Source organism: Bidens hawaiensis, unplaced genomic scaffold (assembly GCF_021521415.1).
Source record: "Bidens hawaiensis isolate Kalapana, Puna unplaced genomic scaffold, B.hawaiensis_p1.1 tig00007372_1, whole genome shotgun sequence".
Classification (NCBI taxonomy): Eukaryota; Viridiplantae; Streptophyta; class Magnoliopsida; order Asterales; family Asteraceae; genus Bidens; species Bidens hawaiensis.
The window spans coordinates 1,071,700-1,091,112 of record NW_027491509.1 but is presented as its reverse complement, the minus strand read 5'-3'; the positions used below and the strand labels follow the sequence as shown (position 1 = coordinate 1,091,112).

The window sequence follows — 19,413 nt, the reverse complement described above, 5'->3', positions numbered from 1 at the left end:
TCAACTGATTTTAGTGGCATCGGGTCTAAATCTGATTACAACATGCTGGTCAGCTTCAGTTTCAAACTGATGTTCTAGCCAAACGGTTTCAATATCAGTTCCGGTTACGAACCGGTTCTGAACCTGTTCAGAATCAGTTTTTTATACCTCTAGGTCAGGCTTTCGGGCCTTTTAAGGGGTCAGTTCGCACTTAGTAGACACGGGCTTTTGGTTTTTGGGCTTTGGGCTTTTGATGTAAAAGGTATAGGTAGAGGTGAAAAAAAAAAACGTTCCCGACCGAATAATAAAAAAAAACCAGTTTGACCCAAACCAATTTCAACCCAACCCGGCAATTTGGATACCGGTTCCCCTTCTAATAACTCAAACCGGTTCATAGCCCGACCTGATAACACAAAATCTGGTTGCTCCTAAACCTGACCCAACCCAATTTGTATGGGTTGGAATATTTTGTAATTTTGTACCAAAACCGGTTTATGACCCAAAATAAACGACGACACTAGCTTTTTTTGGATAACAAAAGTAGGTCTTTTAAAAGTTACATAAATAGATCTTGAGGTGATAAACATTATTATTTATGATTTATTGGACTCGGCTAAGTAATATCACTTAGACGTGATTAGACTTACACATTAACCTAATGAAAAAAGACAACAATTTGCCATAAATAATTACCATTAAAAATTTAACTTGTAAAAAGTAACTTACCATAAATAATTTTATTAAAAATTTAACTTGTAAAAAGTAACTTGTTAATAATAATTTTATTAAAAATTTAACTTGTAAAAAGTAACTTGTAAAGAATCGTGTATGAAACTTTAGGTACTATGGTTTCTTTACCCATATTTCAACTGGCAAATAGTATTAACATGCGGTCAGTACAGGCCACGCCCTAGAAACGCCTTTAATCAACACGGCAACAAACGGGCTACCATAATTCGGCCACGATATTAATATTATGCCTGTTTTAATATAGAACCAACCTAAAAATTTTTCATCCATGACTTTTTTTTTTTTTTTTTTTTTTTGAGTCATGGTTTATGACTTATATCATCTGGGTTAATTCAACACTTTGGGATTTAGCTTGTCATTAAGCTAAATAATAATAAAGAAAAGTTAAGTATACTAACCTTTAAAGGGATTATGTGCAGATTAAGTTGTCTTCACAAACTTCAGACTTTTTATTTAATAGAGAGAATTTTTACAATAGCTAAGATATTATAGATACTAGATAAGGAAGTGATGCCTTCCTGAATTAATCTGAGCTCCTTTTATAATGAGAGTCTCAGTATACAAACAAACTACAATAATTTACAATAATTCTGCTTTTTGAAAATTTTCAAAAGTCTTCATAATTATGTCTGCTATAATTGAGTAAAGCAGCCTGCTTTATTAAAGCAGATTCTCCTTTATTAAAGTAGTCAGCTTTATTAAGGTAGATTCTTCTTTATCCAGTATTATTGGACCATCTTTTTCTTGTCTTTCTGTGTTGTCAGGGATTCCTTTAACGATGCTAATTCAGCTTCCAGAAGTTCTTCATCAAGCTCTTCATCTTCATAAACATTTTGAGCATCTTCAGCTGCTTCATTATTTTCTGAAGATGTTATAGACATATCAGACCTTTTTTCTGGTTGAAGGTTTTTAATTAGGTCCTTCTTGACTTCTTCTAAGTACTTCTGAATAATTTCATCTTTTGATAATTGATCATTTGATAGTTGAATCTTCTTGACAATTTGTCTGAATGGACTAGGAGCCTCTTTCTGTTGTTTCAAACGTATTTGTTCTTCATATTCTTCAATTGTAGACTTTATTAAGTCTATCGTTTCTTGGCCTTCAATATTACCTTGATCATCCATTTTATTCATTTTCTTCCAGAACTTTGTATAAAAAGTCCTTCTTAAACATGGGATATTTTGTTGGGTATAACCAACTTCTGGAGACCACTTCCAGATCCAAGGGATTCCAAACTGAGTGAAATAATGCAATGAAGATATTCCTTCAATATTTATATTATTATACTCCATTTCTATTAGAGTTGGAGAAACTTCAGACCATTTTTGAAAAAATCCTTTATAAGGTTCAGGTAGAATTTTTATAGCTGGACCATATGACATCCACCATTTATTAAACCAATTTGGAATATCCAAGTTATAAACTTGTGGACATATTTTGAAGAACCAAGAATGCTTCTTCTTTAATTTTCATATAAAAAGGCTTTATTAAATGCCTCTATATAATCCCAATAATTAAATTTTAATGGTGCCCTAGATTCAGGGTGATAAACTTCTCTTTCTTTAAGAGGAGATGTTCCCCATGTCTCAACGGATATTATCTGTTTAATTATTACTTTGCTGAAATTGTAAATCTGGGTATTACACGAATTATAATGTGTAATCTCACAAGATTCTGTGGATCGTAGAATCGTCTCATAATATAATCTGGGTTTATAAGATCCTGCAGGATATGATCCTGTATCCATATATTTTTGGATTAAAATCCATGGTTGATCTTTATATTAAGATCTTTAAATTCTAGGAGCAATATTATCTCCTTGTATGGAGTCTGATTATATGCTCCATCATCTGGGTCTTCTGTAGTAATATTCACATATGAGGGTTTATTAGCCTCTTTTCTGGAGTTTTTCCATGAAAGGAATTCTTCTAATAAAGAATCCTGGTTTTCATTACTTCCAGTATTACTAGAAGTAGTTGCAATATTTGCGATATTAGCAGCTATTAGCCTTTGTTGCCCAATTTGCGCAATTACTCTGCTATTATTTTGACTAGCTCTCCCTCTTCCTCTATTAGAGGAATGAAAATAATTTCCTCTTCCACGAGGATACATACCTGAAATAAAATATAAGTTATCCACAAGAAATTATTTTCTTGTTTTCCTTTAGAATCTCAATTCGATCCTTGTAGCAGTTATATTGCTGCCATTCGTAATTTAAAAGAAATTGTTTTTGGTGAGATGATAATGAAAAATCCATGTTTAAATTATGGATATGAAAAGCATGCATTGTGCTCATTTGATTATAAAAATTGATTCTTCTATCTATTGATGAAATAATTATTCTCAGGGGTCCCTTATATACCATCATTCCTGCAGAATAGGGTTAAGATATTCTCTTGTTAAATAAGCAGGTAAACTATTATCAGTACCTTTTTTATATATTATGTCGAAATCAAATGGTGCTAAATTAGACTGCCATCTTGCAAACATTTGTTTGGAGACATCATGTTTAAAATCTTTATTAAACATATATTTAGCAGCTTGACAATCAGTTTTTATAATAAATTTTTGATTATATAAATCGTCTTGGAATTTCAAAACGCATTTGACTATAGCTAAGATTTCTTAGCAATAGTAGCATAATTCTTCTGACTTTTATTCCATTTTCCTGAATGGAATCTAACAAGAAATTCTTTCTTATCAATTGGAGATATTTGTTTTAATATGCCACCGTAACCTATTTCACTGGCATCTGTTTCAACAACTTTTTCCCATTCTGGGTTAGCTAACATTAAACATGATAGGTTTTTTACTTGATGTTTAATTTTTTGGACTGCCTTAGTATGATTTTTAGTCCAAGGAGGAGGATTATTTTTTAATCTATCATATAAGATAGCAGTATCATCTGCTAGACCCTGATAATAAGGAGAAATATAATTCAAGCTTCCTAAAAATCTTTGTAATTGGATTTTATCAATTATTTCATCTGGAAATTTTGAAGCAAATTCTATACTTCTGTTAATAGGAATTATATTTCCTTTTTCAATATTGTGTCCTAAAAACCTTATATTAGTTTGAAATAAAACCATCTTGGGTCTACTTATAACCAAACCATTTTTAATTATTATATTCTTAAATATTTCTAAATGTTTAAAATGTGTTTCAATATTTGTTGAAAATACTAAGATATCATCAATATATACGATGATAAAATCACTATAAGGAATGAATATATCATTCATAATATTTTGAAATTCACTAGGAGCATTTTTTAATCCAAATGGCATTACGTTCCATTCATAATGTCCTATTGGAACCGTGAAAGCAGTTTTATACCTGTCCTTTTCTTCTATTTGGATTTGCCAGTATCCTGATTTTAAATCAAATTTTGAAAAGATTACAGCATTATGTAATCTATCCAATAAATCTTTTTTATTTGGAATAGGGTATCTAATCCATTTTAAAACTTTATTCAATGGTTTATAATTTATTACTAATCTTGGAATTCCTCTTTCCTGTTCAGAATGTTTATCCACATAAAAAGCTGTGCAGGACCAAGGAGATTTAGAGGGTCTAATAAGACTTTTCTCAATTAAGGTTTTTATTTCTTTTTTGCATAATTGTAAATATTCAGAATTCATTTGACATGGTCTCGCTTTCGTAGGTATTTGGCTTTCCTTGAAGTCTTCTTCATAAGGAAGAGAAACAATATGTTTCTTTCTATCCCAAAAAGCATTAGGATGGTCATTACATATTTGTAAAGAGAATTGATGTTGGACTAAATTTATTTTTTCCTGTAATTTAGGATTTTTTAGCTTTTCTTCTATTGTAATGTAATTTACTTATTGTTTAAGAAAGTTTATTTGATTCTCTTTTGCTTGTAACAAAGATTCTTTTACATTATTTATGAACCTTGTGATTGGTTCAGAAACAAAATTAAAAAATACCTGTTTCCCCTCATATGTTCCAACAATTGAATTTTTATCCACCCTTTGTAGAGGAAAAATTTGATTTAAAAAAGGTGTTCCAAGTATAATCTGATTAGTAAGGTTTTTGACTAAAATAAAGCTATTAGCTATACACATCTTATTATTGCAAATATAAGCTTTAGGCAGTTTATAATTAATTTGTAAAGGTTCACCATTAGCTGAACTAAGTCTATGAGTTGTTTTATGAAAATATTTTGTTGGTATAATACCTTCTTGGATACAATTCAAATCTGCTCCGCTATCAACTAGAGCAATCAAATCTTTTGTGAAATCATTGTTTATTAACAGTTTAATTTTTATATGCCATTTTTGTGACGTTATCCTTTCAATTACAGACAAAAAATTTTCTTCTTCTTCAATACTATTGTCAATGGACTTTCCTTTTTCTATTCTTGTTAATCTTTCTCCAAGATATTCATTATTCTTTTTTAAATTTTTTATCTCAAATTTTAAATTATCAATTTCAATTCTTAATTCTTCAATACTAACTGGTTTATTAACCTTATATTTTTGATTTAGTTGATTCTTAACTTCCATTAAAGTATATGGTTGAAAATCTTGAGAAATTTTCTCATCAGATGTTTCTCCCTGATTTTCTTTTATCATTTGAGAAATTATTCTCTCTCTTATTTCAGAATCTTTTATGATTATAAGAAGATCCAGTATATTATTAGAAATAACATTTATTTCCATATCTTGAAATTGAGCAATAAGTTGATAGAGATTTTCTTCTTCTTTATCAGAAGAGTTTAAACATTGTTCACCATTTCTACAAGGAATACATTCCTCATCTGATGATGTTAAACTTTCATTTTCTAAAATATGAATATTATTCATTTCAATAGATGAAAATTCTTGAGATTCAGAATCAGATTCAGAATTTATCAAAATATTTGATAAAGTTTCTTTCAACTTTTCATCTGTTAAATTATTAATTTTTCTTTTTACCCAGCAAGTTTTTTCGTTGTGTCCAGGACGACCATATTTTTTACATATAATAAAAGGTCTATTAGGTTTAAAATCTCTTTTCCTCTTAAATTTTCTATCTTCTTTTCTTTGTTCTTTCTTTTGTAAACTTTATTAGTTCTTTGTGATTTGAAAACCTTTTTATTCTTAGGATCATGGATTTCTTCCATTCCAAATTGTGAACAAAATTGTCCTAACTGTCTCTTTTCATTAAGAGAGTGTTTCTTAATTTGTTGATTTAATTTTATTTAATTACATAAAGATAATCCTTCCTGGATACAAGTACCTATTAACTTGCCATAAGTATAATTTTCATAATTTATGTTAACTTCCCCTTTTCTAAGAGCCTTTCTAATTCTCTCAGCAAATAAAGGAGGTAAACCATCTATGAATTTGGATTTCCAATGAGTACTATTGGACTCTGGGAGTTCCATAACTCTGCTTAAAAAAGTATCTTTATACCACCTAAAAGATGTAAGAGTTCTACATCTAAGGTTTTGTAAAAGAGTTCTGATATTTTCTGAATTATCAGACCATCTTCCTATGAAATGTTCAATTATATTAATTACTAATGTGTAGACAGCATTTGGCTTTTGGACATTATCTTCTTCCTTAACTGCATTTAGTATGACTTCTCTATCATGTTGAGATAAATAATTATCCCACCAACCTTTTAATTGACCTGTAAACCCAGCTATTATCATTCTAGCTATGTTTGTATCATTATTGCCATTATTTCTACAAATTGTACTATACATCATCATTCTATGGACAACATTATAAATTTGTCTTTCTGTATGACCATCAATATTCCATTCGTAAATATTTTTTCCATGATAGGAATTATTAACAACATATTCTTGTTCTTCTATTAGTACGTCTTGGGGAGTTGGTCTAGGATAATAATATAATCTTTGAGTAGGTTTTTCAGCAAACTTTTGGAGTTTATTAATCTCTTCATTTATCTTTTGTTGATAATTATTATTATCTATAGATTCCGCAAATTCTTCTGATAATGTATTAATATGTAAAGATTGGAATTTTTCTCCAAGATTTTTTAACTTATCATCAAGTAATTTTGAAATCTCTTTGTTAGATTTTAATTTAAAATCTTTTACCTCTGGAGGAGGCTGAATAGATGGTGTAGCTATAATTTCTCCATCCTTATTTTTATCTTTATTTAAAGAATGTTTTATAAGTTCATTTATTGTGTTATTTAAAGCACCTAATTGTTCTCCTATAACAACCAAACATATATTGGTATAATTATTTTGTCTGAAAAGATTGTTAATATGCATAATTGTTATGGGCAATGTATCATCCTCAAGTAATTTTTGAAAAGCTTGGTAATATCTTACCTCATTATCTCTTTCTAATTTAAAAGGTAATTGTGGAGGAAAATTTGTTTTTTGGATTTGACCATTTATATTATATTCTCTTTGTATAACTGAAATCATATTATTTGTATATTTGTTCAAAAACCATGGAACAAACGGAATAATATTATTCTGTTCTTCTCGTTCATCATAAAATTCTTTTTGAAAGAATTTAAAATCTTGACTTTCAAAATTTTTAAAGAACCATTTTCTAAACGATTCCCATTTGGTTAATTTAAATTCTTCACAAATTTGTTTTCTTGCCAAAGAACCTTGGCTAAAATCTATTTTCTTTCCAGAATCCATTAAATTGAGAAATTCATTTCAGACTCAGTTAATTCTGGGTCTTGAGGCTTAAATATTCCTCTAACTATATTATCAGAATTTATTCTTAATTCCTCTATTTTCCTGTCAGGAATTTCTTCTCTGATTTGAGAAGTAGAAGCTCTAGATGGACTTCTAACAGTATATTCAAAAGGGGATATATGTTGAGACGAAGCTTTCGAAGACAAAGATCTAGTTATTCTAGGATTTATTTTTTCAAATTGTATTTGGATAGATCCTTCATTTGTTTGTATTATTTCTAATGGATTATTATCTACATACTGTTGTGAAGGGGTACAATTATTAATTATCCAATTTTCTGGAAAATTTATTTCTTCCCATTTTATTTTTCTTCTGGTTGTAATATTATATTTTCCAAAATTAGTTTCTATAACTATTGTTTCATTTAATGGTTTATCAACCATCCTACAATGGGGATTCAAAGTAAATAACGGTTTGTAGTATATTCTATAGCAAATACACATCACTTCTGACCCTGGAGCATAATTATATCCATGGATTTTGACATTTAAAGTGAGAGCATCTGTAATATTAACATCAGATAGTGATAATTGTAGATTAGGATATACGTTAAAATAGACTGGACCATGTGCCAGGCTAGATTGAATTATTCCTACTAGGGATTGTTTCCAGTTTAAATTTCTACCATCCCTTAAAGCTGCAATAAAGCTTTCTGGTAACCCTTCAAGGATCAGTGGTTTGAAAGCAATTTAAACCAAACATATATGTATAAATTTGCCACATTAATATCATATAATAAAGTAATTTTATATGCTGTTTCAATTTATATATACATAATAACAAATAACTTATTATATCATGTGGTTTTACTTTTTAATGATGGTCGACATATTAATAACCGTTTTAAAAGAATCCTTAAATTATCTTATCGTGGACCAACATACGTCGAACGGTTATGAATGCCACGTGGAACGAAGGATAGTCAAACACATGGTTTAGTTTTGATGGGAGGATTGCTATTTGTAGGTATTCAAAGATGCTTCGTGGCATCAAGGATAGTCAAACTAATTGCTTTGAAGTTTTGTACAATGATTGCTTCTTTGTGGTTATTCAAAGTATTATTATTGTAATAATGAGAATGGTCATTTGTGGTATATACCAACCTTAATTTATGAATATTTAATTGAACAAAAGTATTTTCTTATTTACTTATGTGAAATTAAAATTAGAATCTCTCGAATTCTCAAAAGAATTACAAGTTAAAATAATTAAATAAATTTATGACAAAATACAATAAACTTTTTCTGACGTAATCAATTTTAAAACCGTAAAACGGGTTAGAAAGTAAAATAATGTCGGAATTTACTGGTTTTATAGTCCAAGGCTTGATGCAAAACTACTATCGAGCCGGGGGTCTCACCGAAGCAGCCTCTCTATCCCTATGGGATAGAGGTAAGGCTGTCTACATCTTACCCTCCTCAGACCCTACCATAGCATTGCTATTGGTGGGATATACTGAGTACGATGAGATGATGATGATGATGATGATTATATCCTTAAAATTAAACTATACAAAGTATAAAATGCATTTTTAATGACTTCAAGCTGTAAGCCAATTAAACGATATTTGTATCACTTCTAAATATTTATTTGATAAAATATATGATTATTGAAAGATAAGTACAAAACCAATGAATATTTAATCCAACACAATAAGTACGTAAATAAGTTTATGTCTCATTTAAACACATGTAAACTTGGTGAATAAGAATAAGAAAACATACAAAGATTACTTTACTGTTACATGCAAGAATTAAATAAAAAAAAAAGCAGGTCCTACCGGGAGTCGAACCCAGGTCGCTGCATTCAAAGTCCAGAGTGCTAACCACAACACCATAGAACCGATTTGAATACGTTTCACTAGATAATGAATATATATAAAAACTCAGTGGTTTACTGAAATAACTAACATACAGCCTTTTGATTTTCTAGTTCGGTTAATTGATGAATTTCTCTCTCACACAAACAAGGGTCTATGACGGGTACTGGTTGGATTGGTGAACTCCAAAACGACTCGTATATTTATTAGTGTCTAATACATTAACCCCGCCATACATAACATTATGCTTTGTCCGTGTCGTGTTAGAAATTGACTCTCCTAGTTACCTATAGATTATATTTAGCTTTTGACGTTTAGTCTGTCTTGAATAACAAATATTCTCGAGATATTTAAAATCTAAAAAGTCTACATCCGATAATCATGAACGAGTAGCTAAGTACAAAGTGGGACAAGCTATGCTATAAATATTAGATTAGAGAATTATAGTCCTATAATACGTTTGTTGATTAATTTGGTCTACCACAAACGATCAATCTAAAATCAATGGTGGATTGTGGTTTTATATATCAATTATTTAAACGTGTCAAAAGGTTCAAAATGTTCGCTAGAATTATATCTAGAAACTTTAGCTTATAACGTTTATGTCTGTCATTGTAATTTATAGTGATCTAAATGGAATTTAATCACGTGGCGTTCCCATATACATAAAAAGGAAAACATATAACATCTAATTGTTGTAGCATGTATGAATAGAAACTCGAAAATTGTGTTCTTACATTAGACACGTATAACTAAGACTTTTAAAGGTACTAATTATTCGATTCACATAGTTCATAAATGTAAACCAAAAAATACACATATACAACACTCTTTATATTGATATCTCATGTCCGTTCATATTTGTTTATGAATATGAATAATATCTTTTGTTTTGTAACAATTTAACAACCCATGATTTCTTGTTGAATGGATTTTATTCGTCATCCCCATTCTCTTTTAACAAACATGCATTTATATATTTAGTTCGAGATTTATGAACTTAATGAAAATGATTTCAGAATATGGAAGTAAGACATGGTAATTGAAAGTTACGAGTTAACTTGTTGAAAACATTGGTTGTTAAGAGTTCACGAGAAAAAAAAAAGTAGTTTGTACTTAAGTAAATAAATAACCGTAGAAGTAAAGAGGGAAAAAGTTTGATCCCTTAAACGGTTAACTAGTCAACCCACAGAAGAATATGGCTATCTTTATGTAGTGTAAAAATATGTTGCATCTTATATAACGGTTCATAAATTATTGACAGGGAAGCTTGTTTTAGCGAACATGTTGAACCTTACATGTTTAAATAATCGCTATATAAAACCACAATTGTCCGCCATTAATTATACATTGATGGTGTGTGGTGGACCAAATAAATAATCAAAGTTAATATAGGACTATAATTTAATGGTACTCTCACATATTTATAACATAGCTCGCCCCACTTCGTACTTAGGCACTTAGCAGCTGAGCTATCCGATCATAATTATCGGATGTAGACTTTTAGATTTTAAAACTCTCGAGAAGATTTATTTTAATTTACGTCGTTTTCAATACCAACGAAAACGTCGTTGTTTCATTCGTAGAAAATTTGGTCAAGAAAAAGAGTTAAAGATGGTGATGGTCGTTGCATTATCTCATTAAATCATGCATTAGATTAAACATTATATAAAGTTGATTGTTTGAATGTAAAATCATATGTCCAACTTTACTATGGAATAATCAATCAATCACTCAATCAATCATACCCAGTAAAATCCCATCAATAGCATAGCTATAAGTAGGGTCTGAGGAGAGTGGGATGTAGGCACACCGTACCTCTATCCACATAGAAAAAGAGATGGCTTCCAGAGAGACCCTCAGCTCTAAAGTACATATGTATGAAGCAATACAAAGGAAATCAGAGTTCAACAGTAGTAGTAGTAGTAGTAATAATTATAATAATTATAATACTATTTATGTACAGAAAATATTATTATGGTGTGTGACTAAAATCAGGTAAATAGAAGCCCGAAGGTATTCCTTTTTCTCTAAAAATCCTTAACTTTAATTCTACTTCTTCAAGAATTCCTATCCTCAACCATGTCCTCGGAGAGGTTTAGGTCTATCAAATCATGCTTAATCCTCTCATCCCAAGTCAATTTAGGTCGTCCTCTACCCCTTCTCCCCTATATAGTAATGTTTTCTATGGATCTAACAGGATTTGTCGTTTGTCTTCTCTCCACATGTCCAAACCATCTCAATCTCCACTCTCTTATCTTGTCTGCTATGTTCGCTATCCCTAATCTCTCCCGAAATACGACGTTTCTTATTCGGTCTAACCTTGTGTGCCCACACATCCAACGTAGCATTCTCATTTCTGTTACCTCCATCTTTCGCACTTGTGCCTTCTTGATGGCCCAACAATCTGTTCCATATAGCATTGCAGTTCTAACTGCAACCCTATAAAATTTTCCTTTTAGTTTAGTTGGGAAACTCTTGTCGCACAAAATACCTATGGTTGCTTTCCATCTACCCCATCCTACCTGAACTCGATGGGTCACATCACTGTCTAAATTTTTAACGCCATGTGATACGTATTAAAAAAGCCATGTCACTCGCCACATAAGCAAAAACTTAACCTCGTTAAAGTTTTTTTAACGCTGGTTTATAAAACAAAAAACATTGAAAAGGTGGGACTGCCAACGGGAAATACTGGAGGTAGGATTATTATTGGCCAATCCATTAAAAGTGGGATTATTTAAATCCAATTTTCCTATAAAAAAAAACAAGTAGGAATAGAATGAAGAATGAAATAAAATTCAAACCTGAAGAAAAAGGTTAAAATATTTGGGATAGGTGTTCAGGCATGAGACTAGTTTTAATAATTTTTGTAGGTTTGAGATGAATAAGGTATCATATCATACTTGTTCGATTACCTGAATTCGTTTACCCAGCACCATATATAATATAAAAGTGATATTGATCTAGATTTAGGGGGTGTTTGGCCTAGCTTTTTTAAGAAAGCTTATATATTTTTTAGCTTTTTTTTTTTTACAAAATAAGCTTAATTTGGTGTTTGGTTTAGCTTTTTAAGCTTAAGCTTATTAGTTTGTATATGCTAATTTGAATATGCTTGTTTGAAGATGGTTTTTAAGCTTATTTGAAGAAACTTATTTGTATAAAGTTATAAGCATAAGCCAAACACCCCCTTAGTTTCATGATTATACGCATCAAGACATGATTTTATGCCAATGTACCCTGTTTTTTTAGGTCCACTCCAACACTGGTTTGTCTATTACCGAAGTTCAAAATGCGTGTGTAATCTGTGTTTGGCATTATTATTGGTGCTTATGTTGTTGCTATCGGTATTTATTGATGTACTATTTTAGCCTAAAGGATATATCTCAAATATTCTTAAGTTATGAAATTTAAATCTAGATATGAAAAAAACAAGTAATGATAATTGATAAAGAACTATATAACTCAATAACCGAGTTAATCAAATACATATTTTGGCACATGATAAGTGACCATTGTCGTAAGGGAGTTGGGAGGGGATAAAACGCCATTGTGATATATATAATATGAATATTTTTCTCTTGTTTTTTACATTATTCATTAACTAAATTTTCATAGATTTGATCTTTTAACATTGGACTCATTTTCTCGTTGATTGAAATGTACGAAATAAATTAGATTGATTTAAAGCACTACATGAAATATTCGGGCCCGTTCTTGATAGGGGCCATGTTTTTCTAAATAAATATATGTATACAAATTTATTTTCTATATATAGAAATATTTAGAGATTATAACCTCTTAAAAATTATAAGTAATTTAAGCTCGCTTTTTATACATCATTATCATCCATCATCACCACCAATACGTATTTTTAGAGAGGGGGAGGGGGTGGGTGGTTAATTGAATATTATATATTTTTTAAATGACGACTTTCTTGTATGTTTGGTCATCACACTTTCTAATTGGAGAGCCTCATTGCCTCTCTTTGGCTAGATTATGTTGTCATAAACAGACCCATGCTATCTTCAGAGTTTAGCTTTGATGTTTCTCCGGGAAACCATACCGCCGGCTGCCACTTGACAGTCGTTGTACCGCTACAAGAACAGAGCTCTCTGAAGTAGCACACGGTGAGACGAAAACCCGAGTAGACTCGAAATCCGACCTGATAACATTGTACACGACCCTAACTAAAATTCTTTATTACCAATATCCATCCAAAATCCTTTTTACAGGCCACATGTGAGAGATGGAAGTTGAATTATCTTTATGGACTTAAATAATAATAATAATAATAATAATATATTTCCATTTGCATTTCCAAAAGTGAAGTTAGAAAAGAAGAGGAGAAAACATAGAAGAGAAGACAAAGACTATCCCAGTCCAGTCCACCTACCTAGCTACCTACCGTCTGACTATTTCGTTATTATTTATTTATAAATCAGAACACATATTCTCTTCTCTTGTATCAATCAGTCGTTGAAGGAACTAACTCAGTCAACTTCAACACCTTCAATGCTCCGGCCAATTCGTGCATAAAAGGTAGTTTCTAGATCATATCATGTTACGATACAGCGTATGTATGTATGTATGTATGTATGTATGTATCAACTGTTAGATTTGATCATTTCATATCATGTTGAATCATACTAATTGTCTAATTCTACACTATAATTACACTATCCTCAAATCAAACTACTTAGTTACTTAGTTTATTATTATTAATGAATGAACAAACATTTGATTGATTTAATATATTAGTTTGATTTAATTTAATAATTGAATGTTTATTAAGGTATTTGAATTACTAGATATTATGAATTTGAGCCATAGTATATAGTATGCTTATTTAGCAAGTTATTTGCTGTAATATAATAGGTTTGCAAGTTAATTGAATAAAACAAAGAGTCGTGGTGTTTGATCATGGAACCAGTTGAGACTGTTGTTTCTGATTTCCAACATGTTTTATGGGGAATTATATAATTTTTAAATTCAATAGCACACACCTAACTGAAGAAATCATGTCAATCAGAGGTTCTAATTTCTAAAATGTGTGTGTATTGATGATTTTTGTCACTTGCAACCCAATAACGAGCGGTTTATCTGATTTTGTTCTGTATTTATTTTACAAGGTTGAGTTTTCATTTGTATTTGTAAATCCAACAAACATGAGTTGTAGCTGCTTTGGTTCCTCACGTGTACTAAAGAAACAGTCGACTAATCCTAGGGAATTGGAAGGTAAGATTTATGATATCTTCTTTCTAAATTATAAGACTCCACTTAACATATATGTTTTTCATTTGCTCTTTAAAGTGTTAGTAGTATTTATGAACATATTGTGTTGTTTGTTTGCGGCATAGGTTTTTCTCTTGATAATATAAGGAACTTTTCATATAAAGAATTACGATTAGCAACATATAACTTTGATCGAAGTACCAAGATCGGGCGAGGAGGTTTTGGAATCGTTTACAAGGTACTTATTTGTATTCGATTTCTTTATAAGTCTTTCTTCCTAATATTTTGACAGTTTGTTACCATCCTACTTTCATTGTAATCTTGTATGTTTTTTAATAAAGTAAAATTTTAGCTTAAACGAAAACAGGTATAAAGTTGCCCAAAATATGGTATTATCATGATAATAAACTTTTAGTTAATGCTAAATTTGATCAAAATATCAGGGAACCCTTAAAGATGGAACACACGTTGCAGTGAAGACACTTTCTGCTGAATCAAAGCAGGGCGTTCGTGAATTTTTATCAGAAATCAATACGATAGCGAATGTCAGACACCGAAACCTCGTTGAGTTAGTTGGATGTTGTGTTGAAGGAAGTAATCGTATTTTAGTATATGAATTTGAAGAAAATGGCAGCCTTGACCAAGCGGTATTAGGTAAGCTTTATTGCTTATTATTAATTAGCACATACTGAATAAGATAACAGCCTACTTTGTTCAATTCTGTTTTTACCTGCAAAGTAGCAACTGACTTTTAGATTTATTTCCTAAAATGGAATTAATGACAAGTGTGTAGCTATTTTCATTGAAAATGTAAATTGCCTATAATGGGAATTGAGTCAAAGTAGGCTATAAATTAAGGGCCCTCTTATGAAAACACCGCCTTTAGAAGTGTACACTAGTGTGCATGTCACACCATATCATACGGACTGTGTGATGTCACACATATCACATGATTGATGTCAAATCAAGTCTGAACACCAGAGTCTGTCACGTCATATGAACCGTATGATCTTGGTTTTAAAATGCGCGCCTCTTACGCTGTAACGCATATCGCGCTGATTGCGAGCATCATGTTTTAATCAGAATACACTTCAACTGAATCAAAATCCACTTCAATTGGTTTTCAAAATCCGGATTAGCGTCTTTGGGTGCTTCAAAGAATTATAATCGGTGTTAAATCGTGGTGCAGTTGGTTTCCAAAAAAAGTAGTGTTCCAGTTAGTTTCCAAAAATCAGCAAGTTATTGATTTTTTAAAATTCAGTCTTTTCAAAATTCAATAATGTCCTTGCTTTTGATTTTATATATTACTGATTTGCTTATGCATATTAGTATGCTTTATATAGTTAGGTCATATTAGCAAACTTCTTTAAATTAGTATGTTTCCTTTTGAATTTTAACTTAATGCCCTATATTAGTGTTTTTCTAATAAAGACGTGAATTGCTTGCATCACGCATCAGATTTTTTGACCAAACGCATCAGAGCGCATTATGCTATTTATAACCAGCGTATGATAGGGCGAGAAATGGTTATACTCTCCGTATGATTTTGACAAGGGCCACATCGGTCAAACACATCATACATATTGTACGATTTGCTCTTCATACAACCATATGACCATTGTTTGCCCGCCATACGGCCCATTTGAACTCGTTTCCCCTATCATACGACCCGTATGACGCTTCAGTGGTGTCGTGTGTCAGTATTGTTCTTTTAGTCGCAACCTTATTTGATCCTTTTATGCAATTTGCCCTTTTTAGTTAAGTGCCAAGTTAATATTTAACCTTATTACAGGTAAAAGAAATCATGTTACAGAGCTTGACTGGGAAAAAAGATCTAATATTTGCATCGGTACAGCACGAGGACTTGCATATCTTCATGAAGAACTCAAGCCACATATTGTGCACAGAGACATTAAGGCTAGTAATATACTTCTAGACAAAGATTTCACACCAAAAATTGGAGATTTTGGATTGGCTAAACTTTTCCCTGATAGCATCACTCACATAAGCACAAAACTAGCCGGAACAACGTAAGTTAATATTACAAATCTCTTGTGTATATTCATTACAAAGATACAATTCATATACCCAAATGATCATTCTAGAATAGTTCTAATAGAATAGTTCTAATCTATGTATAACCTGTTTAGAATGTTATCCTCAATGGTTTCTGATCATTAGGCATGAATTAAGCTTCTTACTAGAATTTTGCTTGATATAATTCTATTTTACTCTTCAGTGGTTATTTGGCACCGGAATATGTATTGGGGGGTCAACTGACATTGAAAGCCGATGTTTATAGCTTTGGGGTCCTGGTTCTTGAGATAATAAGTGGAAGAAGTAGTTCATTATCAAGTTGGGGTACAGATCAGAAAGTTTTATTGGAATGGGTAAGTATTATATAAGAGAAAATTAGAAGTTTATTGTCACGTATTTATCTTTACTCTTTAGTCGTGTATAATAGTATATAAACCATGAGTTACGTGAATACAAAAAATGGATACGCATATCTGATTCGCGTATCATTTATTTTGGAGGCAAAAAGCATTTTTAGGTGTGTTCTCTTATCATATCTACTCCTAAAATAGTATATAAACCACGATACGTCACTACAAAATATAGATACATGTATCTGATTCGCATATCAAATACTGAGATAAAAAGAACATTTTTTGCACATATCAACGTGATTTGCATACATTTATATCTTGTGTTTTATTATTATCATTGATGTTATTATTAATATTACTACCATTTTTAACACGTTTATGTTATGTTACAAAGGCATGGGGGCTATACGAAGAGGGAAGACTTCTAGAACTCGTGGACGAACAGCTTAACACATATCCTAAGGATGATGTGATCAAGTACATAAAAGTAGCCTTTTTTTGTACTCAAGCAACCGCAACCCGGAGGCCCAATATGAGCCAAGTTGTTGACATGCTGTCGAAAAACGTTAAACTTAACGAGAAAGAACTTACACCTCCGGGGTTTTTCCAAGATTCTAATGACAACAAAAAGGTATCGGGTGCTTCCACGAGTGGACACATAACCTCTTTCCCTACTACAATCACGCAAGTAAAGCCTAGATGAATTCAACGTTACGATATTTTTTATAGGATTTTATTATATTTCGTAATTTTGTATACTGAACGGTAGAAAGATACAGGTTGGTACCATTTATAAGGAGATTCATATAGAATGTTAAAAGTTTATTAAGATGGGATAACGATCCGTTGTGACCGACAGCTAATGTGACAAGATGGGTTTCGCTGTCTACAGCCTATCGTCAATCAGAGATGGTGGTTTTGGTGGTTGTCATAGAGATTAAAGTTCGGGAAATTGAATTATTTTGAGAAGATTTAAGTTGATTATGGGCAAAATTTGTGATTAGTTTTTGTAACATCCCGAAATTTCTAAAGTAATATTTAATATATTATTTTGTCGGGTGAAATAAACGAGTTAGTGGAACAGCATAATATGAAGACTCAGTAGGATAATTAGATGGGATTGGATATGGACCAAAAGGAAATATGGGCCTTCGGTCTATGGGCTTGAAGGAGTATAAATACCCCCTTAAACCCCAATCTTCCATCCATTTATCCATCCTAATCTCTACACACACCCAAAACACGCACGACCCGAACCAAGATCCAAAGGCGAGGACCCGAGCTTGTTGGTGCTAGATCGTCGTGACGAACCAAAGCAACAAGACCAGCTCGTGTTCGTAGTTCGACTCATTTACGGTACGTGTATATCGAGAACTTGTTCGTTTAGGTTTGGATTAGTATAGAAATGATAGATCTGTGTTTGTATGGTAAAAACGAATCCAACAAAGCTAAACTTACTGAAAATGGTTATGATTTGATGGGTTAATCGATTGATAAAAAGAACCCGTAACCTATATGCCTAAATCGCACCCTTTAAACATCGATGTTAGGTCGATTTGATGGTTGGGGTTTGTAGGCGCTGGTCAGACGATTCCGTGGATACCTAAATCGAGTTATTTGGTTAAGAAACGAAGGATTTAAGAGCGAACAGTACCTGCAGCTGATGAACTTCGCCTGCAAGCTAAGTTCGCCTGATGAACTTCGCCTGCAAAGCTAAGTTCGCCTGATGACAACTTCGCCTAAAGCTAAGTTCGCCTGATGACAACTTCGCCTAAAGCTAAGTTCGCCTGATGACAACTTCGCCTAAAGCTAAGTTCGCCTAAGGTTTAACTTCGCCTAAAGCTAAGTTCGCCTAAGGTTTAACTTCGCCTAAAGTTAAGTTCGCTTAGAAAATAAATTAAAAACCTAATGGAAAATGTGTTAAGACAGTTAATGTAAATAAAATTTTTCCAAGCTGACCTGGCAGCTCGACCCCAGCCAGGGGCTCTGCCCCTTGGACCCTGCTAGGGGCTGCCGCCCCTAGACCCCGCTGCCAGGGGCGCTGCCACCGGACCCCCATTCGTTGTGGGTAGTAATTAAGACTAGAAAGATGATATGAGTAGTGATAGTTAATTGATATGTATACTTGTTATACAGTCAGCCGTGCACAACTGAAGAAAGAGATTACGATTAACGGTGAACGTAACCGTGTTCAGGTGAGTTTCTAGCCCCAATTATGTGTTATGTTTTCGGGGCTGTGTGCATACTCGATATGTTTGTTAATACGCTTATCCTAAGAGATAAGTGTATGCCTTATGTGAATGATGTGATATGTATGAATGATGGCTTGACGGTACGTGAACGATCTTCGGATATTGCACGTACTGTCAGGTTGTAACGCTAAGTATAAGGTAGGTATGATATGTATGCTTATGTGTATGAATGTGATAAAGTTAATAAAAGAAGAAAAGGATGGTTGTATGGTAACGAAGAGGGAATCGAACCCTACTAATATTCGAGAACTAGGGAACCGAACCCTACTAATATTCCAGGAAAGAGGGACC

At 32.0% G+C, this 19,413-nt stretch overlaps 1 protein-coding gene across 2 annotated transcripts; it reads left to right on the top strand.

Annotated features, from left to right (window-relative positions):
- Window positions 1-13,730: 13,730 nt before the first annotated feature.
- On the top strand, window positions 13,731-17,853 carry LOC143635004 (cold-responsive protein kinase 1-like). Of its 2 annotated transcripts, XM_077102929.1 has the most exons (7): window positions 13,731-13,787; window positions 14,384-14,483; window positions 14,606-14,718; window positions 14,924-15,134; window positions 16,273-16,510; window positions 16,720-16,870; window positions 17,265-17,853. In XM_077102929.1, the coding sequence occupies exons 2-7, from the start codon at window positions 14,414-14,416 to the stop codon at window positions 17,571-17,573; spliced, it is 1,092 nt and encodes a 363-aa protein (XP_076959044.1). In that variant the 5' UTR covers window positions 13,731-13,787; window positions 14,384-14,413; the 3' UTR covers window positions 17,574-17,853. The 2 variants fall into 2 exon arrangements, with proteins under 2 accessions (XP_076959044.1, XP_076959043.1); XM_077102928.1 differs by lacking the exon at window positions 13,731-13,787 and having other exon boundaries at window positions 14,122-14,483.
- Window positions 17,854-19,413: the final 1,560 nt, after the last annotated feature.